This window comes from Microcaecilia unicolor, chromosome 6 (genome assembly GCF_901765095.1).
Source record: "Microcaecilia unicolor chromosome 6, aMicUni1.1, whole genome shotgun sequence".
Classification (NCBI taxonomy): Eukaryota; Metazoa; Chordata; class Amphibia; order Gymnophiona; family Siphonopidae; genus Microcaecilia; species Microcaecilia unicolor.
Genome location: NC_044036.1, coordinates 94809935 through 94834870, shown reverse-complemented (window position 1 = coordinate 94834870; position 24936 = coordinate 94809935). Strand labels below are relative to the sequence as shown.

At 41.3% G+C, this 24936-nt stretch overlaps 1 protein-coding gene across 1 annotated transcript in view; it reads left to right on the top strand.

Annotated features, from left to right (window-relative positions):
- The window catches only part of CACNA1E (calcium voltage-gated channel subunit alpha1 E), a 786482-nt gene that overhangs the window by 599875 nt on the left and 161671 nt on the right, over positions 1-24936 (top strand). The window contains exons 21-23 of the mRNA XM_030206580.1: positions 6245-6413; positions 24107-24236; positions 24755-24814. Coding sequence (XP_030062440.1) covers positions 6245-6413; positions 24107-24236; positions 24755-24814 — 359 coding nt within the window. The remainder of the gene's footprint in view (positions 1-6244; positions 6414-24106; positions 24237-24754; positions 24815-24936) is intronic.

The following is a 24936-nucleotide window of genomic DNA, read 5'->3' as shown; positions in this document are numbered from 1 at the left end:
CCACAAAAGTTGTGCAAACTCTCTGACCATTTAATTAATTCAAAGGGGCATTGTGATATCATCCAAGGGGACATATTTCTGCTGGTGTTTCATTTTACCATTCATAATGGCTTCCTGTATTGCATAATACCTAATGCAGCGTTTGCTGACATTTGTCTCAATGACTTTATCTGCTGTATTTGCATCTTTTTCTGTTGTGTTCACTTTCCTCACATGCTTTCTTCCCCTTTCAGTTTTTGCTTTTCTTCCATTCTCTTTCCCTCTCTATCCCCCTTAAACATTGTTCTTTTTCATCTTTCTCTTTCTATATCCCCTTCCTTATTCTTTTACTGGGCATTTTACCATCTAGAATTTGGCCATTTGGCAATTATTTTTCAAATATTTTTATTCAGAACCAGAACAACACAATACAAAATGATGTGTATACACCAACACTGTACTCATTCAAGTCACAAAGCAATTTAGATAGCCCAATTATATCTGCATACATTTTAAATGTACATTGATAGGCCAGCAATGCATTTACCACTCATAAGTACATACGTATTGCCACACCGGGACAGACCAAAGGTCCATCAAGCCCAGCGTCCTGTTTCCAACAGTGGCCAATCCAGGTCACAAATACCTGGCAAGAACTCACTCTGAATATTGGGCCAAAAGTACACACAGAATAATGTTTGGATTGGCTGATGTTTAACAGGTGATGTTTTAAACAATGTCTAATAAAAATATCTCAGTTCCATTTATGAACAGTTTATGTTCAATGCAATAATTCAGCCTTTGGAACTAGAAACCAAGGAGGCTGAAATGCAAACCTGGAACTTATGTAATGAGTTTATCTTCTCAGGCAGACTGAATGGACCGTAAAGGTCTTTATCTGCCATCATCTACTGTGTTACTATAAACTTGGTTGCATTTCAACATACTTCAGATTTGGTTGATGAAATTAAACTGCTGTACTGAGAATTAGCTTTTTATGAATGGAGTTTTAGGGGTCCTTTTACTATGGTACGCTGAAAATGGGCTGCGCTAGTGTAGGCACTTGTTTTGGGCACGTACAGATCCATTTTTCAGCATGCCTGTAAAAAAGGCCTTTTTTTATTTTTGCCAAATATGGACGTGCGACAAAATAAAAATTGGTGCGTGTCCATTTTGGGTCTGAGACCTTACCGCCACCCGTTGACTTAGCGATAAGGTCTCACGCAGTAATCATGCGATAATCATCTACGTACATAGGATGTTGATTACTGCCTGGTTTCTGCCACACGTAGGAAAATAACAATTATTTTCCGGCGCGCATAAAAATCTAAATTACTGCCCGGGCCACGTGGAAGCCGGGCAGTAACTCCAAATTGACTCACGGGCGTGTGTAGGCACTTACAGTACGTGGCTTAGTAAAAGGGTCCCTCAATGCGGGCAGAAAATTTTGTTTTGTTCATTCCATTTTGTTTGGTAACACATGTGCTATTTTGTAATAATGTGCTACATACAGTTCAATACGTGAAACAGTATGCACTCTTACAAAACAATACAAAATGAAACAAGAATGCAGATCCCTAAAGTGCATGATGGGGTGATTTTCATCCTGCCTGCCTAATTGTAAAGTCTTTAGAAACCTTCTTATTGATGGACCGCCTACTTTCACTTTGAAAACTACCAGAGGAGACATTCAGGCTTATTTTCGAAAGTGATCGCCGGTGATCTCCCGACATAAATTGGGAGATGGCCGGCAATCACTCAAAAGTGGCGAAATCCATATAATCGACAGCGGCTTTTTTGACACCATCGCTGCTTTCCTGTTGCCGTGCCAGCAAAAGATCAAGGGGGCATGTCAGCGGCGTAGCGAAGGTGGGACATGGACGGTCATGGGCGTGGCTACCAGATGGCCGGCTTTCGCGGATAATGGAAAAAAGCGGCGTTAAGCAGTATTTCGCCGGGTTTACTTGGTCCTTTTATTTTCACGACCAAGCCTCAAAAGGTGCCCCAACTGACCAGATGACCACCGGAGGGAATGGGGGATGACCTCCCCGTAGTCTCCCAGTGGTCACCAACCCCCTCCCGCACTAAAAAAATAAAAATAAAAACCTTTTTTTACCAGCCTGTATGCCAGCCTCAAATGTCATACCCAGCTCCCTGACAGCAGTATGCAAGTCCCTGGAGCAGTTTTTAATGGGTGCAGTGCACTTCAGGCAGGCAGACCCAGGCCCATTCCCCCCCCCCACCTGTTACACTTGTGGAGCTAAGTGTTGAGCCCTCCAAACCCCCCCCCCCAAACCCACTGTACCCACATGTAGGTGCCCCCCTTCACCCATAAGGGCTGTGGTAATGGTGTAAAATTGTGGGGAGTGGATTTGGGGGGCTCAGCACCCAAGGTAAGGGAGCTATGCACCTGGGAGCTATTTGTGTATTTTTTAAAAGTTTTTAGAAGTGCCCCCTAGGGTGCCCGGTTGGTGTCCTGGCATGTCAGGGGGACCAGTGCACTACAAATGCTGGCTCCTCCCATGACCAAATGCCTTGGATTTCGCCGGGTTTGAGATGGCCGGCATTTTTTTCCATTATCGCTGAAAAACAAAACTGGCGATCTTAAACCCAGCGAACTCTGGCATTTGGCCGGGCTAAACCGTACTATCGAAAAAAAAGATGGCCGGCCATCTTTTTCGATAATACGGTTCCGGCCAGCTGTTGCGCCGCCGATCGCCGGCGACATTCGATTATGCACCTCATTACCTGCAGAAGCTTGAAACTGTTTATAAAACTTCCCTTTGAAGGAATTGGTGGAAAGAAGATTGGATATCTCTGAAGGCAAATATGAAAGCCATTTCTAAGGATAAATAGCCATTTAACTGTCTAACCTAGCTGCCCTTCGATGTGCACACTCTTACCCCACATTTAGAGGAGGTTCTCCTAAGGAAGACTTAGATCGGGGGAGGCAAATAGCATGTGTAGATTGCATTTCCAAATCTACGTATGCTATTTTCCAGGAAAGAAGTGACTGCACATACAGCAATGTTTGTGTCCATTTTCACTTCAATAATCATTGCAAATCTGTGGTATTTATGCGCTTATCCCGGAGTGAATTCTTTTAATGTTCCCCTTTCTGTGCATCCTTTTTTCATATCTTTACATTCTGTAATTTCATCCCATGGCACTTTTTGCCCATGTGCATCATTGTCTGTCGTTGATCCCTCTTCTCTTCTATGTTTAGGTCTTTACTTGCATTGCTAATTCTTCTAATTGTTATTAATTTCTCCCTGACTGTATCAGTTTTCTTCTGAATAGATTTTAAGTTTCTATTTTGCTAAAAATTAATACTAGAGATACTGTGATCAGTTTTTTTTTTAATTGCATTTCCTTGGCCACCTTCAGATTTGTCTTGTCACTTGATCAAATAGGGGCTGGTATTAAAACAGTGGCAGCAGCAGCAAACAGCTTAATTTAAACTTTCACAGTAGTGTTTAAAGGAATACATTTATTCAATGTTGCTATGCCTATAATCATTGGCACTGAATATACCAGTAATGAGGTCAGCACCACTGTGCTGCTGTCTATTTAGTTTAGTCCTACTCTTCAACAGGCTAAACTAAACATATCACTTATACAGATAACAGCTGAATATCACTGCTATCTGGGTAATTTCTTATCCAGATAAAGGCTAGGTATCGTTGCTTTCCAGATAATTTCATATCCAGATAAAAGCTGAGTATTGCTGCTATCTGGATAATTTCTTATCCTGATAACAGTTGAGTATTTCTGCTATCTGAATCATTTCTTATGAGACCATAAGAACATAGAACATAAGAGTAGCCATACTGGGTCAGGCCAATGGTCCTTGTAGCCCAGTGTCCTGTTTCCAGTGGCCAAGCCAGATCACAAGTACCTGGCAGAAACCCAAATTGTAGCAATATTCCATGCTACCAATCCCAGGGCAAGCAGTTGCTTCCCTATGTCTGTCTCAATAGCAGACTATGGACTTTTCCTCCAGGAACTTGTCCAAACATTTTTTAAACCCAGATACACAAACTACTGTTACCACCTCCTCCGGCAAAGAGTTTCAGAGCTTAACTATTTGTTGAGTGAAAAAATATTTCCTCCTATTTGTTTTAAAAGTATTTTCATGTAACTTCCTTGAGTGTCCCCTAGTCTTTGTACTTTTGGGACGAGTAAAAAACCAATTTACTTCTACTTGTTCTACACCACTCAGGATTTTGTAGATCTCAGTCATTTCTCCCCTCATCCATCTCTTTTCTAAGCTGAAGAGCCCTAACCTCTTTAGCCTTTCCTCATACAAGAGGAGTTCCATCCCCTTTATTTTATTTTTGTTACATTTGTACCCCGCACTTTACCACTCATGGCAGGCTCAATGCGGTTTACATGGGGCAATGGAGGGTTAAGTGACTTGCCCAGAGTCACAAGGAGTTGCCTGTGCCTGAAGTGGGAATTGAACTCAGTTCCTCAGTTCCCCAGGACCAAAGTCCACCACCCTAACCACTAAGCCACTCATTTTGGTCGTTCTGCTTTGAACCTTTTCTAATTCCACTGTATCTTCTTTGACCAGAACTGAACGCAGTACTCAAGGTGCGGTCGCACCATGGAGCAATACAGTCATTATAGTATTTTCGGTCTTATTCACCATCTTTTTCCTAATAATTCCTAGTATCCTATTTGCTTTTTTGGCTGCTGTCACACACTGAGCAGAAGATTTCAGTGTATTACCTACGATGACACCTAGATCTTTTTCTTGAGTGCAGACCCCCAAGGTGAACCCTAGCATTAGGTAACTATGATTCAAATTATTCTTTCCAATGTGCATCACCTTTTATTTGTCCACATTAAATTTCATCTGCTATTTGGATGCCCAGTCTTCCAATTTCCTAAGGTCTTCCTGCAATATTTCACAGTCCGCACGTTTTTTCACAACCTTGAATAGTTTTTTATCATCTGCAAATTTAATCACCTCGCTTATCGTTCCAATTTCCATATCAATTTTAAATATGTTAAATAGCACTGGTCCCAGTACTGATCTCTGCGGCACTCCACCCTCCTCCATTGAGAGAAATAACCATTTAACCCTACCCTCTGTTTTCTGTCCAATAACCAATTCATAATCCACACCAGAATCTTGCCTCCTATCCCATAACTCTTTAATTTTCTCAGGAGTCTCTCATAAGGAACTTTATCAAAAGCTTTCTGAAAATCTAGATACACTACATCAACCGGCTCACCTTTATCCACATGTTTATTCAGCTTCAAAAAAATGAAGCAAATTGGTGAGGCAAGACTTCCCTTGGCTGAATCCATGCTGACTCTGTCAGCCGATAACGGCTCAGTATCACTGCTATCCAGATAATTTTTTATCCAGATAAAGATCAAATATTGCTGCTATCTAGATAATGGCTGAATATCGCTACTACTGGACAATTTCTTAAACAGATAAAGGCTGAATATCACTGATATCTGGATAATTACTTAGCCAGATAACATCTGACTATGGTAGGAGTCAGGGGTGTAGGCAGACACCCAATTTTTGGTGGGCTTGGGCCCAAGGAGGGTGAGCAGAAGAACCACTCCGACAGGCAATTCTGTCTCTCCCTCTAATCTCCACATGCCATACGGTCTCTCAAACCCTCCCCCCCCCCCCCCCCCCGTGTACCTTTTAAATAACAGATCTTCACCAACAGCAAGCACTGACTGATACACACTACTGGTGCCAGCTCTACAGCCTTCCCTCTGACACAACTTCCTGTTTCCGCATAAGTGGGAGTACGCCAGAGGGAAGGCTATGGGGCCAGCGTGAGCAATGTATATCAGTCACTACCACCAAAGATCTGCTATTTAAAAGGTACACAGGACAGAGATCTGTTGAGAGTTTTTGGCTGGTGGAGATTGGGGATCCCACCATCCACATCATATGTGTGCTGCTACTAGGTGGGTGTGAGCGCAAAGTGGGTGGGCCTGGACCCACCAGTGGCTACGCCATGGGTAAGGGTTGGCACTCCCCATCGACAAATGCCACAAGCCAGTCAGATTTTCAGGATATCCACAATGGATATGCTTGAAATGTTCATTGTGGATATTTTAAAAATGCAACTGGTTTTCAGCATTTCAGGACTAGAGTTGTCAACCCCTCTACTTAAAATATATGTCAATTCATCTATTTGATTAATATAATACAGATCATTTTCTTTTGTATTATTGTGAAAATTGTTACTATGAATTCTTAGTCACATATTTTGCATTTTTATAGTGGATGAGAAAACAGATGGAGAAGCCAGCCCCTTAAAAGATGAGCAGGTAAAGGAAGATGAAGATGATGAAGAGGAGGAAGAAAAGGAAAAAATGAATGAGAAAGGGCCAGGATCACCCCAAGAGATGGTGCCCTACAGTTCCATGTTTATCTTCAGTTCAATGAACCCGTGAGATATTTCATTTTCTATGTTGACCATGATAGCTTTGAGTGAACCAAAGTATGTTGAATGAGATGTGTGAGGAGTTATTAAAATATATTCATGAATGATCAGGAAAAAAGATTAAACTGAGATTACAAGGAACCACTTCAGAATCATAACATTTAGAATTGCTGAAATCTACTAATATTTCTGGAAGATAAGGAAGAACCCATTATAGAGACACTTATCCAACTTCTTTTCCACACCCACTGGTGCAGAAGTAACCACTGGAGTAAAGTTGATGAGGAGGTCCTCCAAAGCAATGACCTGAAAGTGATTGTAAAGGAACCCAGGGAAGTAAAAAAAAAAAAAAATTCTGATAGGGAAGTGAACACCAAAGGGTATAAAGTTGGGAAAGAACCATGGAGAGGGGGAAGTTTGATGCCTGTTGATGTGAAACCTTGCAGGGATAGGCTAAAATTCAGAGATTAGTTAAATGCAAAGGACATGTGAATTGGATATCATAGTTCAAATTATCTTTTAGAGGATTTCAGGAAGAAATTGAGAAAAAGTCTTAGAAAGCAAATTTGTGATGCTCTCAGAATTTTCTTTTAGGACCCTGCACTCTCCCCTTTGATAATTAAACACTGCAATAATGGACAATTCTATAAAAATGCACAATTGAATATCACAGTCTTAAATAGTAAGTGTTCTTTCACATGAAAGGAGCTCAGTTTAGAAGTAAAGAGGAGTGGAAGGTCTTTGGCAGAACTGGATAATGTATTAATGGGTAATGAGCTTCTCTGGAGGGCATGGGAATGGGAATTCGATTGGAAGTACTGTGTCATATCTGTCTTATTTTGTATCTGATTGTGAACTGCCTTGAATGACTCTAGTCAGATTTGGTGGTATGTGAGATCTAATTAATAAATAAATAAGATTTGCTTCTATATAACAGAATAGACAAATTATCGCAAAGAAATTCAATTCATGATTGAACAGTGATACGGGGAAGGTTATTTGGAGAATAAAGATCTATATTATGGCTTGGATCCATTTAAGAAAGGTATTGCAGCATAAAGCCATAGATTCAAATATTTTAAAGGATGACGCAAACTGTTCTCTCATGCAAATAATGCAAACTTGTATTGAATTGGGGATACAAGTCCAAAACAATGTCATGATATCTAGAAGTGAAAGCAAGAGTGCATGGAGGACTAAGTAACAACATGAAACAAAGTGAAGAGACAGTGTGGTAGAGAATCATCTTGGGATTTTGTGTGCAAAAACATTATTTATTGAGATTTATTAACCGCCTTATGAAGAGATTCACCCAAGGCAGTGTACAGCAGGTACAGTTTAACATAAAACTTACAATTTTGTTAACAGCATAACAATAGTAAAATGAACAAGTAAAGACATAGACAGAATGAAAGAGGAACACTTGAAAGCAACAAATTGAGACCTAATAATTGGACTATCATGAAACAGGATCAAAAATATACACACGCGGGGCTACTCCTGAGAAGGTTTGCTGGCGGTTGTCATATCTTACAATTTCCTTTGATGAGGGGACAGATAGTGATGCTCCTTGACAGGATCTTAGAGGTCTCAAAGATGTATAAAGAGATAATTTATTCTTTAAGTACTCTGGCCCATTTTATCTGAGGGCCTTGAAAATTAAACATAGAATTTTAAATGTAGCCCTGTATGGTATTGATAGCCAGTGTAGGTTTTGCAGAAAGGGTGTGATGTGGTCATGCCATTTGCTGCCTTCTATCAGTCATGCTGCAGCATTCTGAATTAGTTGGAGCTGATACAAACTCTTTTTGGTTTGACCAGTGTACAGGGCGTTACAATAGTCCAGTCATGATGTTATCATGGCATGGACCACTGTGGTCAGACTCGTCTTTTCAATATATGGAGAGAGATTTCATAGCTACCAAAGGTGATAGGGACAATTTTTAAAGGTAGTTTGAATTTGCAGAGTCAGAGTGAATGAAAGTCTAGTAGTATCCCAAGATTCCTGACCTGTGAGTTTTATATGTTTTTGAATGTACAGTCTGCAAATGATACATGCTACATGAGAAACAGAATTATAGAGAAAATACTTAAAAACTCCATGATGCTCTTGGTTATAAATAGTATTAGAAAGCCCTAGTAGACAGGAGAAATTTTGGTGAGAAAGAGCAGCAGATGTTGATTGTCTACGAATCTACCACGAGATAGTCAAAAGTATCAAATATGGGTATCAAACAAACAAACAAAAAAAGCCATCAAAATCCAGGCCTTTTGGTGACTGTCTAGTTTACCTCACACTGATAGAATGATGTGTCACTGAACGATTAGGTGACCTTTCTGAGACAGAATCCAGAAGCCAGTCGTGGCAAGCGATTGACTTACTTCTATTAGAAAAACATCAATTAGGATCACACCAAAAGCATCTGCTAACATTCCCTATATGGTTATTTTGCAGGTCGTGACTTGTTTAGCAAGCCTATAAGAGGTTACACATTCCCCTTAATTCTATATATGATGTTCAAAATTGCGTTCACAAATATGGGCACCTGCAATATAATTGCCAAATAACCAATTAGTGCCAATAATTGGGTGCTAATAATTATCGGTGTTAATTGGCATTAATTTAAATTTACTTGTGTATCTTTAGGCACCGGGATCTGCATGTAAATTTTATGCACATATCCAAAAAGGGGGCGCGGCCATGGGAGATGTATGGGCAGATCAGGGGTGTTCTTGGAATGTGAGGGCAGTGTTACAAAATAAGGGAGATCTGCGCTTAATTTAGGCACAATAATTTACACCAGGTTTCAGTTGGTGTAAATCCTCACACCCAAAATTGGGCACAGATCCCAGCACCAGATGCTAAAAATCAAAATACAAGAGGAACTCCACTGTTCCATATGCTACATTGGTTACCAATCAAAACCAGACTATTCTTCAAAACCAGCGCCCTAACGTTCAAAATACTGTTCGGGATGTCCCCTGAATGCATGCTAGATCTGATTGAACTATCACCAAGGAACGCAAGCCCAGGAACAAGAGGCTACCCACTACTTCACCTACCCAAATGCAGAAACATAATCTACAAATCCATCTATATAGCTGGTTTTAGCTACCTAGCTTCCAAATGTTGGAATTCAATACTGAAGACTACAAGAAGTATCACAAACTATCTACTGTTCAGAAAAGAACTAAAAACTTATCTATTCAAGAAATTTTATGGCTAACAACACAAGTAACCACATTGAAGTGAAACTTGCTTTTGGATAATTGTGGGATATAAGAATGAATGAAAAAAATAAATAAATTCTATAAATGCATCCAACTCTGAGAGCCATTTATAGAATAGCACTTAGCATGAATTTTTATCGGTGCTGATTTTTTTTGGCGCCATATACAGAATGTAGTGCTTAGGGAGGAATTCAATAAATGGTACCCAAAGTTAGTTTCCGGGATGATCTGTGCTAAGCTAGTATTCTATAAAGGGTGCCCTGCATGGAACAACTTTTACAGAATACTAGTTTAGCATTCATTTCGCACCTAACTTGGGTTTGAGCATTTATGCCTGTCAAAGAATAATGTAAATACTGGTGCCCAACTAATGGCAGTTAGGTGTATAAATGACATTATTCTAAAACATTGCACCTAAATTCTGAGAATGCCCCTGACTCGCCCATTCCCCTCCCATGGCCTCAACCGCTTTGGAGTTGTGTGCTATGAAATTTAGGCACGCATATTAAAGACCCATGTGTAACTCCTAATTACTACCAATTAAGTGCCTGTTAACATCAATTATTGATTGTTAACACCTAGCTAATTCATTTATATGCAGATCTATGATACACACCCAACTTTGGGTGACTTATACAGAATCCAGTGGTGAGCTAGAGAGGCATTTTTGCCTGGTTTGGGGTCAAAAATGGGCTAGGATCTTTTATGAAGAATAGGACTTAGTGGGGCACATAGGAGAACTAGGCCTTTATATAGGTAACCTATCCTTTTCTGATGGAGGCTAACAGGATGCAAATTCTTCAATAACATTACATATTTGTGATTCATTTCCTCGTCAGTAGATTTGAAGAGAGCTCCCTGAACTGTCACATGTAAAGGAGCCATACCCAATGACCTCAGAATTGACAGAGTGACGTGAATAAGACCAGAAACTCAATATTGTGATGCTGGAGCCTGTGTCACAACACCCAGGTCAGAATGATTGACCAGTATCCTCAGATGGCACCCAGTCAAGACTGGGAGGAGAAGGCATCGAATCAGAGGGTTCATAGGGCCAACATTAGCAAAACAATGTCCTTAACACTTGCCAGAACCTACTAGGTCAGAGACTGGAAGCCACTAGCACCTGACTATCCATTTCTCTATAAAGACGTAGATAGCAGTGGCTGGATAATACCATCGTGAGGGCCTGAAGGCAGTCAGAAAAGAGATTTATATTGCAAGACTGCTGTCATGGCTCAAGCATCTGACTACCTGTAGGTCATAGCAGACTGATTAAAGACTGCACTGATGAACTTTAGGTGACCAATATCACTGGTTACTATATCCAGTGAATAAGCTCTCTCCCATCCACCTTGTCCAGTCACTCCATACCACACAGGATCACCCATGATCAGAGGGAGCAGGCCTCGACGAGGGGTTTTTAAGATAACTGGCTTCCTTCTGGCCACCCCTTTTCATTCCAGATGAATGCTTTCAGTCATGGACTCACCTTTTAATGGCTGCAACCTTTTTACCCAATACTATATGACCTCTCTTCCACAATACTTGTCTCAAGATAATGAACACGTTTATGATAATTTGTGGACATTCATACGATTCTTGACAATCATGGGATAACCCTTAATTCATTCTAGCTTTTCATCCAAGATATTGTGAGGTGTACAAGAATATTTTACAAACCAGTATAATCTGTGAACCTGTGGTTGAAACACATTATAGCTGTGTAAATAAATTTGTGGGAGATGGACAAGGGATAATGCCTGTTGTGCAAATAAGGGTCATATTTATAGTTGTTAGTTATAAAGTATGTGTTGATGTTTTTCTTTTCCAAAGAGAATGAAAGGATTCTAGTTCAAGGATAAGTCTGGAGATAGATCTCTGAGAGCCCATGAAGAGAGTTCCTTAAGATCTTAGTCCCCTAACTACACTGTGTCAGACCCAGTGAGTTGTTTCCTATAGTGTCAGATCAAAGGTCTTTAGAGGCCAGTCAGCTTTATTCCTAAAGAACCTCTTTTCATTGGCTATAATATCAGATTCTTCTCCTCTGTATCAGAAGGAGGCAGTGAAAGCAGACCTTGGAGACAGCCAAACTCTGTAAAAGAAAATACAGATAGGAACAATGCATTTTAGCAAAAAAATAGCATAATGGGTTGAGCAAAGCAGAATGTTTTTGCCACTTTTGGAGAAATTTGCAGGAGAAGTAATCCAGAATGACCTTACTTCTGGTTTTACTCCCCTTCACATTACTGTCTTGATTTCTAGCAGAATGGAGGAATAGCAGTCATCTGGCAGGGGAAGGGAATAAATGTTGGTGTCTGTGTGGTACCTTATTTCAATGTTGTGAAGAAAAGCTTGAGAAGGTGAGGAAGAACTGTGATATTGATTTGAATAGGCGTTAACTAAATCATTGCTAAGAGATAGAAAGGAAAAATAGCTGAGAGGGTTATTCTGTCAAACTGATTGCAGTGTGAATCATCAGAGGAGTTTTAGAAGTACTTGCCAAAGAAGCACAGATATATAGAAAAGCAAGCGCTCAGTTACTCTCAACCCTGAAGGAGTGCTGAGACAAGAACTGCCTCTGCTGGTGGGGATTCTGGACTTGTGAGTATCGGCTTGCTGAGAAATTGTATGCCTTTCCTTAAAACTTGGGTAGAAGAGAGAGATTGTTGGTATATTGATTACTTTTGTGTGTAAATGCCTTTCTGGCTTCTAAACAATCAGCAACTTTATTCTAAATTCTCTTCTGAATTCTAAAATCTATACCCCTTGATATTCAAAGCTATTTAACTATCCAGATGTGGCCGCTGACTGGTTAAATAGCATATCAGCACCTAACTGCTAATATTCAGCGAGAGATAACTGGTTATCTCCGCTGAATATTGCCGCTTAGCCACTAACCAGCTATATCGCATGACATAGCTGGTTAGGCACAAATATTCAGTGCTAAACTGGGTATGTTTAGCAGTTAAAATAGGCCACATTAAAAAAAAGGCATATCCTTAACTGAGAAAAACTTAATCAGTTAGCGCTGAATATCACCATAACCTGTTAATGTTTTAGCAGTTAAAAAACAAAAGGCAGATATTCAATGCCAGTTGCTGGAAACAGCCCAACATTGAGTATCTGGGTTTAACGCCAGCAGAGAACAGCAAAAACGCTACTGGCTGAATATCAGGCCCATATTGTTTAGAAGCCAGAAGGGAACTTACATTAGCTTATCTATGTATGCTTGGGTCCACCTACTCTAGGCACATTCTTTGATTTATAGGCTGTTAGTTTAACATAAAGTTTAAGAGGGAAATTTTTCACTGGTGTCGTGTAGAGATTTTCATCCACAAATGAATAATTCTGTCCTCATTAGCAGATCCCTAATTGTTGCAGTCCCTTTGCAGATCATTGATAAAATTAACATAAAATAACTAAGAACTTCACAATATTAAGAGACAAACAGCAGTCTAGCACTAAGATGGGTCTATGCAGCAAGTGCCCCTTGCACAATTATCTACCAGCTGGTGAGAAGTTGTATATGTTAATGAGTCTAATCTCTGCAGGTTAGAGTGGCAGACATGGATGAGCTAAGGCAGGCAGGGAGGTATATAGAGGAGACCTTCAAAACAGGGGTGTAGCTAGGTGGGGCCACGGGGGCCTGGGCCCCCACAGATTTAGTCGGGGCCCTTGGTTTTGCTGGCGGGGGTCCCCAACCCTCGCCAGCTGAAGCCTTCTTCAGCACCGGTCTCTGGTGTGCAACATTCACTGCTGATCTGTGCTTTCTTGAGTCCTGACATCCTGCACGTTCCTTTAAGTGAAACTGAGCATGCTCAGTTTCACTTAAAGGAGTGTGCAGGACGTCAGGACTCAAGAAAGCACAGATCAGCAGCGAATGCAGCGCGCTGAAGACCGGTGCTGAAGAAGGCTTCGGCTGGTGGGGGTTGGGGACCCCCGCCAACAAAAGATACCTTGTGTCGGGGAGGGGCGGCAGCTTGGGGAGGCAGCCTAAAATGTGCCCCCCCCCCGCTTTGGGCTCTAGACCCCCCCCTCCCGCCGAGGTCTGGCTACGCCACTGCTTCAAAGGTATAGTACGGTGGCCCCACCTGCAGTCTGGCAGTCCCTGTGCAGCCTTGGAGGAAAAATATCATCTGGAAGGATAGCATAACCTTTGTGAGGTAGCAAGTGATTTTGTCCTCCAGAAAATACAGTATCCTTTTGCACCCAGGATTGCTCACTTGGGGTATATGCCTAGAGGGAAGGAATATCACAGCAATTATAGTCAGAGATATTATCATTAGGAATATAGATATCTGAATAGCTGGTACACAAGAAGATTGGCTGTCTGCCTGATGCAAAGGTGGTGGATCTTAGGCATCACCTAGGTAGGATTTTAGACAGTGCTAAGGAGGAACCAATTTTGTGGTAAATATGTGTATTGGTAACATAAGAAGGTGTGGGAGGGATGTTCTGAAAGCCAACTTTAGGATTTTAGATAGAAAGCGGAAATCCAGGACCTCCAGGGTAGCATTCTCAGAAATGCTTTCTGTCCCACGTTGAGTACCTTAGAAGCAGGCAATGCTCCAGAGTCTCAACGCATGGCGAAAACAATCAATCAAGGAAGAGAGCTTTAGAAGTTGTAGGAAATGAGCAATATCGTAGATTCTGACCCAAAAGGATGAGCTCCACCTTAATCAGAATGGAACAAGGCTGCTGGTGCTAACTTTAGCAAGGAGAGAGAGTGGTTAGGTTGTAGGGGAGAGCCAACAATCATTCAAGAGTGCTTGATTTGGATTAATGTATCTTCAAAAGATGTTGCCAAATGCTGAAGCCTAAAATATCCCAGTAGAGAGAATGTGGTAAAGGCTGAAACAGCCCAAATGTATTTTAAAAAGAACAGGTACAAATAAATGATTACCCCCCCATCAACGGTGAATACAAATACTTTTAATTGTCTATTTGGAAATGCCAGAAGTTTAAAAAAATTGGAAATTAGAAAATATGGCACTAAACAGAGATATAGGCATTTCAGAGACTTGATGAAATGAGGCTAACCGATGGGACACTGATACAAAAGAACAAATAATATTGACATGATAGGTTGGATTGAATTGTGGAGTTGTGGTCGTACAATGTGAATTCCTTATGATAGAAATTCCATGTGTGAAAGGGAAGAATTTGCAGTAGAGGGTATACTACCATTACCTGGATAGGATGAAGAGACAGACAGTGAAATGCTAACAGATATTAGAAAGCTAATAAATTGGGAACACAATAATGGGAGACTTAAATTATCTCAGTATTGATTGGGTAGATGCCTCATCTGAACATGCTGTGGAAGAAAAGTTGCCAGATGTCATAAATGGATCAGCTGATCCTTGTACCAATGAGAGGGGAAACTACTTTAGATTTAGTCCTTACTGGAATGCAGGACCTGGTGCAAGAGGTAAGGTATTGGAACATGGCAATAGTGATCATAATCTAATCAAATCTGTCATCATTACTGAATGTAGAACACAAAAAAATATTGCTATGCATTTAATTTTAATAAAAGGAAAGACTTTGAGAAAATTAGAAAAACAATAAAAGGACCAATTGTGAAGGTTAAAAGTTTATATAAGGTGTGGCACTGTGTAAAAATATCATCTTAGATGTGTTCCATGCATTAGAAAAGATGAAATAAAGACCAAGTGACTGATGGCATAACTCAAAGGTGATGTGAAAGATGTTTTTTTTTAAGTCAAAAAGGAAATCATCAAAAAAAATGGAAAGCTGATCCAAGTGAAGATCACAAAAGAGCAGAAGCACTGGCAAGTTAGATGAAAAGCAATGATCTAGCAGTTAAGAAGAATTTGAAAAGAAGTTTGCCATAGAGGAAACAACTTATAATAAAGATGTTTTCAAATATATTAGAGCAGGAAGTCTGTGAGTGACTCAGTTGGACCATTTACATGGCCCAAAACGGACACTTAGGGCCCTGTTTACTAAGCTGCGCTATAGGCACACAAACATTTTAGCGTGTGCTAATGCTAGAGATACCTATATGGGTGTCTGTAGCATTAACACGCTCTAAAACGTTAGCCATTCTAAAAGACAAAATTACTACTACAGTATATGGCATGGCCTTAGTAGGGCAGAGCCAACATGGATTTAGCAAAGGGAAGCTGTCTTACTAATTTGAAGGGGTTAATAAACATGTGGCTAGGCCTGAGCTGGAAGACAATAATGTATCTGGATTTTCATTTCACATTTGATAATGTGCCCTAGATGGATCATTGGCCTGACTCAGTATGGCTATACTTATGAGAAACTCCTAAAACAATTAGAATGTCATAGGATGAGAGACAGTCCTGCTTATAATCGAAAGAGAAAAACGCTATATTGCGACCCAACTCGGGAGATGGGCGGTCTTTCTCCCGTGGGGCGACCAAATCGGTATAATCGAAAGCCGATTTTGGGCGTTTCCAACTGCAATCCGTCGCGGAAAACAGGTAAAGTTGATGGGCGTGTCGGCGGCGTGGTGAAGGCAGAACTGGGGCGTGGTATCGGCCGAGGAGAGATGGGCGTCTTTAGCTGATAATCGAAAAAAAAAGGCGTTTTTACCGTGATTTTGTGTCACGTTTTTGTGGACCCTTTTTTTTCACGAACAAGTCCCCAAAAAGTGCCCCAACTGACCAGATGACCACTGGAGGGAATCGGGGATGACCTCCCCGGACTCCCCCAGTGGTCACTAACCCCCTCCCACCAAAAAACCCCCACTTTAAAAACTTTTTTTCCAGCCTCTATGCCAGCCTCAACTGCTGTACCCACCTCCATGACAGCAGAATGTGTTCTATCCTGTGACAGCCTTTCCCTGGTTCTGATGTGGGTCTCGGGTGAGTGTGACACCTTTTCTGTTATGCACACTGCAGAGTCACATCAGCAATTCATTGTGGTGGGTGTAGGGTATTGGGCTCCGTGATTCCACTAGCTTGTGGCAAATGCTCACAATGTTGGTAGTTGGTAGGCTCTACTCCCATAGTGCTTTTCCCCCTGCTTACTGGGTCAGAGTGTGCCCTGTTTTGTTTCCGGTAGTCCATGAGGTAGTGGCCATTTTTGTAAGCCAGTTTTAGATTCCTTTCACATGTTAGCCACGTTACAGAACTTAGTTCTTACCTTGAATGTGGCTGAAAGAGGGCATTGTACACCATTCTGCCAGCTCTGACCTACTGCTAATCTCAGTACCAGGGAGACTCGTTGCCAGTGGGGCACAACCTCTGATCTGCAGTTAACTGTGAGTAAGCGTGCTTATTCCAATAAAGGATGTTTTCGGAGAGATTAGTCTTCAGGTGTCAACTGATGTGCCAATGTTATATAGCAGCAACAAGTCCTAGAGGCCTGCGTGTACGCAGGTCCCTGGAGCACTTTTTGATGGTACCGCAGTGCACTTCAGCCATGTGGACCCAGGCCCATCCCCCCTACCTGTAACACTTGTGCTGGTAAATGGGAGGTCTCCAAAACCCACTGTACCCACATGTAGGTGCCCCCTTCACCCCTAAGAGCTATGGTAGTGTTGTACATTTGTGGGTAGTGGGTTTTGGGAGGGGTTGGGGTTGGGTGCTCAGCACCCGTGGTAAGGGAGCTATGCATGTGGGAGCATTGTCTAAAGTCCACCGCACTGACCTCTAGGGTGCCCAGTTGGTGTCCTGGCATGTCAGGGTGGCGAGTGTACTACGAATCGTGGCCCCTCCCACGATCAAATGGCTCAGATTAGGACGTTTTTGAGCTGGGCGTTTTTAGTTTCCATTATCGCTAAAAAAAACAAACGCCCAGCTGAAAAACGTCCATTTTTTCAAAAATACGGTCTGTCCCGCCTCTTCACGTACCCGTTTTCGGACATAGACGCCCAAGGAGATAGGCGTTCACGTTCGATTATGTCCCTCAGTGTCTTTTTGAGGTTTGGGAACAAGTTGAAAGATAGGAAAACAAGAGTAAGGCTAAATGGTTAATTTTCTTAATGGAGAGAAGTAAATAGTGCAGTATCCTATGAATCTTTACTGGGACTGGTGCTTTTTAGCATATTTGGAAATGATCTGGGAAAGAAAATTATGAACAAGTGATTGAATTTGCAGATGACACAAAATTGTTTAAAGTTTTTTTAAAGACTATGAAGAATTGCAGGAAGACCCAAGACTGGGCATCTAAATGGCAGATGAAACTTAGTGTGCACAAGTGCAAAGCAATGCACACAAGGAAAAATAATCCCAACTACAGATGCATGATGCTGTGTTCTGTATTAGGGTTCACCATCTAGGAAAAGGAGCTTAGCAATATTGTGGACTATACATTGACATCTTCAGCTCATGTGCCTCAGCAGAAAAAAGCAAATATAACGCTAAATATTAGTAGGAAAGATATAGAAAACAAAAGAAAGAGTAATATCGATCTATGCTGTGACTTTATCTTCAGTGCTGTGTGCAATTCTTGTCACCTTATCTCAAATAAGACAGCAGAACTTGAAAACATGTTCAGAGAGGGCAGTGAAAATGATAAAACTAATGGAACAACTTCTCTCTGGAAAAAGCTGAAAAGATTAGAGCTGAGAGAGGGTTGGGAGGAGATGCAATAGAGATTTATAAAATTACTACTACTACTACTTATCAATTCTATAGTGCTACTAGACGTACACAGTGCTGTACACTTGAACATGAAGAGATAGACCCTGCTCGACAGAGCTTACAATCTAATTAGGACAGACAAACAGGACAAATAAGAGATAAGGGAATATTAAAGTGAGGATGATAAAATAAGGATTCTGAACAAGTGAATAAGGGTTAGGAGTTAAAAGCAGCATCAAAAAAGGTGGGCTTTTAGCTTAGATTTGAAGACGGCCAGAGATGGAGCTTGATATACCGGCTCAGGAAGTCTATTCCAGGCATATGGTGCAGCAAGATAAAAGGAACGGAGTCTGGAGTTAGCGGTGGAGGAGAAGGGTGCAGATAAGAGCGATTTACCCATTGAACGGAGTTCCTGGGGAGGAGTGTAGGGAGAGATAACTGGAGAGGTACTGAGGAGCTGCAGAGTGAATGCACTTAGAAGTCAATAAGAGGAGTTTGAACTGTATGTGGAAATGGATAGGAGCCAGTGAAGTGACGTAGGGAAAGGGCTAATATGAGCATAGCGACTTGCGGAATATTAGTCATGCAGCAGAATTGTGAACAGATTGAAGAGGAGAGAGATGGCTAAGTGGAAGACCTGTGAGAAGCAAGTTGCAATAGTCTAAGTGAGAGGTAATAAGAATGTGGATGAGGGTTCTGGTAGTGTGCTCAGAAAGGAAAGGGTGAATTTTGGTGATATTATAGAGAAAGAAACAACAGGTTTTAGCAGTCTGCTGAAAATGTGCTGAGAAGGAGAGGGAGGAGTCAAAGATGACCCCAAGGTTACGAGCTGATGAGACAGGAAGGATGAGGGTGTTAGCCACAGAAATAGAGAATGGGGGAAGAGGAGAGGTTGGTTTAGGTGGAAAGATAAGAAGCTCAGTCTTGGTCATGTTTAGTTTCAGATGGCGGTGAGACATCCAGGCAGCAATGTCAGACAGGCAGGCTGATAATTTGACCTGGATTCCTGCTGAGGTTTCTGGTGTGGAGAGGTAGTTGTGGGAGTCATCAGCGTAAAGATGATACTGAAAACCATGGGATGAGATCAGAGTACCAAGGGAAGAAATTTAGATGGAGAAAACAAGAGGTCCAAGGACAGATCCCTGAGGTACACCAACTGACAGTGGGATAGAAGTAGAGGAGGATCCACCAGAGTATACACTAAAAGTACGCTGGGAGAGATAAGATGAAACCAGGAAAGAACAGAGCCCTGAAGTCCAAGTGAGGACAGCGTATCAAGGAGTAGGCTGTGATTAACCGTGTCAAAAGCAGCAGATAGATCGAGAAGGATGAGGATAAAATCATGAGATGTATGGAATGGGCAAATAAGGAGCAGCTGTTTATGTTTTCAAGTAATACTAAGCCAAGAGGGACACTCCATGAATCCAATAGATAGCATGTGTAAATCAAACTGGAGGAAGTACAATGAAGCTATAAAATTTGTTATCAGACGTGGTGAACGCAGTCCACATCTGGGTGTAAACAAGACAAGTTTCTGGAGAAAAGGTCCATAAATTATTATTAGCCAGATACTCTTGGGAAAGTCATTGCTTGTCCCTGGGTATATTCAATTAGAAATGGATCTGCTCTTTGAGATTCCTCTACTGGGCTTGATGAACCTTTGGTCTGACCCAGTATGACATTTATGTCAGTATTAAAAAAATAGACCTTAGCAAGTACACAGTAAGGACTATTCTATAAATGGTGCTGAGAAATCAGCAGCAAAAAATGTAAGTGCTGAGTGCTGTTTTATAATGGAACCATGCCCTATACTACTACTACTAATCATTTCTATAGTGCTACTAGGCATATGCAGTGCTGTACACATTATATGCAGGTACTATCTTGGTTTCTAGAGAGCTTATAATCTGAGTTTTTGTACCTGGGGCAATGGTGCATTAAGTGACTTACCCAAGGTCACAAGGACTTGTAGTGGGAGTTTAACTCAGGTTACCAGGATCAAAGCCTGCTACACTGACCATTAGGCCACTGTACCCCTATATAGAATAGCAGCTAAGCACATAAACAGCGTCTAAGTTAAGGCGCTGGCAATTACACCTGCTGAAAGCAGGTCTAAATGCTGGCGCCTAAGTTAGGTACAGATTGGGTCTATTCTGTAACAATGTGTGTAAATTCTGGGAATGCCCCTGACCATGCCTCCTTGAATTTACATGCCTACGGGGGGGGGGGGGGGGGGGAGGGAATAGGTGTTTCATGGGCATTCCAAACTTTACACGTGTAGTTATAGAATATGATCCAGTGCATGTAAATCTACATGCAGGGACTTAGGTCGCGTTTTTGTTGGCCTAAATGGATGCGGATTTCTTTAGGCACCATATAAAGAATCTGGCCCTATCTGTGTAAATAGTTAGAATGCTACCACCAATGTCATATATATATATATATATATATATATATATATATATCGATATATTATATATATATATATAGATCTATATATATATTATATATATATATAATATATATATATCTATTTTTTTTTTAGGGCCTAAGCACTTTTCTCAAATACCCATTATCTTGCATGCTGTATTTGCAAGGGGGTGTAGACAAGGGCAGGACATAGATTCTACTTACAACGTGTAACTTGCATTTAGTCATCCACGCTTAGGGCAGCTTTAGGGCGTGTGCAAGTACAGACCCTAGATGTTAGTCGCACCATTACTGGGCTACAATATCTATTTTATACTGGAACCTAGGCACTAATTCCATTACAGAATAGGCACCTAGCATGTGGCCAGTGGAGGTACCCAGTTCTAGAATTGACTCCCAACATGCCTTTTTATTACTAACAATCTGTTTATTAGTAATATAATGAAAATTCAAATGCAGTGTAGCCAGGGTCCGGCCCAAGGCAAGATGCCACCTGAGGCTGAGATGCCGCCCCACCCCCCCCCCCCCCCCCCCCCCGGCACTTTACCTGGTCAAGGTGACTTTCGAAACCCGGCACCTGCCCCCTTTACTACGGCTGCCTGAGCGAAACAGGAAGTTACTTCAGGAGGCCATAGTAAAGGGAAGAGGCGGGTGCTGGTAGTGGCAGGGCAGTGTATGGGAATCGCTGCTGCTGTCTGACTTGGAAAGTCACCGTGACCAGGTAAAATGCCGCAAAGCCGCCCCTGCAAGATGCCGCTCCTAAAGGAGTGCTGCCTGAGGCCCCCCGCCTCAGGTGGCCTAATGGTCGGGCTGCCCCTGAGTGTAGCATACAAAGAGATTAAACAAATTGTCAAACAAAGGATAACAACTTCACTCCCTCCCCAAAACGCCTTTTATAAAACATACCCCCCTCCCATAAAATGACATGCAATGACCAAAATGTGTGCACTTTTATGAAACTCGGGTGTAGGCATGTTCAAGGGTAGTTTATGCATGCTGTTTATAATATTTTTCCATGTTGGTATTTTACGAAAACACATATATGCCTGGGCTTCTACTTACCTTGCTACCTAGGTGACCTGCTATAAAATTATACTCATTGTAACTGAAAATGCACAGATAGCAGTTATAAAGGTAATTTTATCAATTCACACCTACTGGTAGGCACCAAATACCTGTGTATGTTATAGAACACTAGCACATGTATGCGTAAGAGGTCCCGGTTAATTAGCATTTACTCCCAACTATGCTAGCCGTGATTCCATAAAATACACGAGTATTCTTTTTAGCTCATATGTGACAAGGGGTGTTCATGTGGGTATGCTGTTTTTTTGCGCTAAACGCTGAAGCCTACTTTCTTGGATCACATCTTTATCAAGACTGTTTTTCCAGTGTTTACATTTTCCTGTACTCTTCAGCGATTTCATGTACAGACCCCTGATGTAGGCTTCACAAACGGATCCTGAAGATTAAAGGTTTTATTCATATATTCCTCATTCTGCTGTTCCTGTACGGAAGAGCCCTGCTGGTCACACTACTTATTTTGTTGGTATTTGTTGACGAAGTAGAATACGATCCTCCGCTTTCGCGGTGTTCCTTCGGAGTATGGGTGGGCAATGGGCAGTTCAAGTATTATATACTGCTTAGACCTAAGCAGTTTACAGTTTCATTTTACAGGTACTAGGTCTGTCCTCAGTGGGCTCACAATCTAAATAGTACATTGTACTACTGTTGTACCTGGGACGGGGCAACGGAGAGTTCTACCAGATATGTATTTAAGTTACGTGCAATTGTGGTACCACATAGCCAGATATTGACCTGACGTGATTGTGACTATATGTGTGTGTATAAGTGGTCCTGTATTCCATGACATCAGTTACCCGCCTGGCATTATAGAATATTGCTTGGCATCATGATTTTTGGTGCTAATTTCTTGGTGCCCTGTTGGGCACCCTGTATTGTATTGCTCCCATCCCCAGGATTGTATATAGCACTACCGAAATTGCGCTTGCAAATCTGGCTGTATTCTGGATTTGTGCATGCAATTTAATTAGTTAACAAGCTCTCTCCCAAAATCTTTTAGATTTCATCAAAACTACTTACAATTCCAAAAATTGCTAAAAACTTATTTCTTCACCAGTTCACTCCAGAATTCATTACATTAGTTAATATAACAATAACCAGTTAATAATGTTGCCTCTTTACTGTGTTGCAAATCTATCAATATGTACACTATTTGTTGTTTATGTGCTAATCTGTTACTCTCAGCCACTCCATCATACCACTTCACTATTATTGAAATTCAAACTCTGTATTTTTAATCTAAACTGTAAGCCACATTGAATTCGAGCTTGTTTTTGGAATAATGTGAAATATAAATGTCATAAATAAATAAATAAAAACAAATCAACACTGATAATTGCCACTTAAGCACTCGTTGGCATTAATTAGAATTTATGTGCACAGCTTGCTAGGCATATTCTGTAAAGTGGTGCATGTAAATTCTAATGCGTGCTTCCAAAAATGGGGCGTGGAATGTGTGGACCATGCGCATTCCAAAAATCCATGTGCATGGTTATAGAATACACCTGCTCTGCGCCTAACGTAGGAGCCATTTTGCAAAGGCACGGTAGGCTCTACACACGTGCAGTGCACGCCAAAACAAGACTACCGCCGGGCTAGCACGCCCCCTGGTTGTAATTTTGGATTTGGCACACAGCCATAACACCATGACATATTATTTTTTTTATTTCCTACCAAAGTCGACGTTTCTGGCGTTAATTGGCAGTTGGTGCGTGCCGACCAGTCACCGCAAGTGTAATGCATGAGCCTTTACCGCTAGATCACTGAGTGGCATTAAGGGCTCTGGCTGTAAATAGGCGCACGCTGGTTAAATTTTACCGCAGGCCCTTTTCCCAGCCCATTGAAAAAAGCATTTTTTCTCAGATGTGGTTAAAACTGGTCCAGCATGCACCAAACACATGCGCTCACACTACCATAGGCCACTTTTTGCCGTGCCTTAGTAAAAGGACCCTTTAGGCACCGGTATTTACACCAAATTTTATTTGGTGTTAATGGACTCGCCTAAAGTTAGACACAGGCATGGCTGCTAAGTGTATTCTATAAACCATGCCTAAATTAGACGCAGTTTACAGAATACACCTAGGCGGAAATATTTTCAGTGCCAATTTTTCAGGCAACATATATACATGGCGCCCAACTCAGAGTGCCATGTATAGAATAGCATTCAGTGCTCCTTCTTTTTTTTTTTATTGCTGCTCAAATTTGGGCGCCGTTTAGAGAATCTAGTCCCGAGTGTCTCTCAGTGTGCACATGGGGGAAGCAGTGATATAGATAGATGAATGGAAGTACTATATAAAATAAATATCATAAATTTACTGCCAGTGTCGATAAGTGGCACCAATAAGTTTCTCTTTGTGTGTCTGTTTACAGGGTGCGAAGGGTCTGCCATTATATTGTCAACCTTCGTTATTTTGAGATGACCATCTTGTTGGTGATAGCTGCCAGCAGCATTGCATTGGCAGCCGAAGATCCTGTACTGACTAATTCAGAGAGGAATAAAGTGGGTCCCCTCTGTTTCACTCTTCCTGTCTCTCTGTGCACTGTATGACTGTTTGTAGTGCCATTTGGTATTTGCTGTCATTGTAAGAGTTGGGATCCTGCTTACCACAGCTCTGATCATCAGAGGTTCAAATCCTTAAGAATTGCTTTGGTTTCCTCATGTATTTATGTGATGCTTATGTGTGGCATCCCACAGTAGGACACATTTTCGTACACATAATATTGGTATTTTTTGTTTTCAAAAGCCATGCCTGTCTGTATTTCTACACCCAGTGTATGAGTGTATAGTCAGTCTACAAAGTATGTTTGCATCTGTGTGCTTGTGAGGCAGGAGGCATGGTGGTCTAATTTCTAAAAGCACATGCAATAGATGGGTTTTTTTTTTTTAAGGTCTTGTGCATGCATGTTTCTAGTGAAATATAGGTCATACTTGGTGCTGATGTTTATGGGAACATGAAAAATCAGTGCTGAGAGTGTACGTGCTGGAAACTAATGCTTTGCTGTCTTTTGCTCTGGCAGGTTCTGAGATATTTTGACTATGTTTTCACTGGGGTATTTACATTTGAAATGGTTATAAAGGTAAGTTAGAAATATTAGACATTCTCATTGCACATGGATGGAGAAAAGGAGATAGTTAGCATATTGAATTTACTTTTACTTGAGAACATAAGATCAAAAGACAAATTGTTTCCAACCTTTTA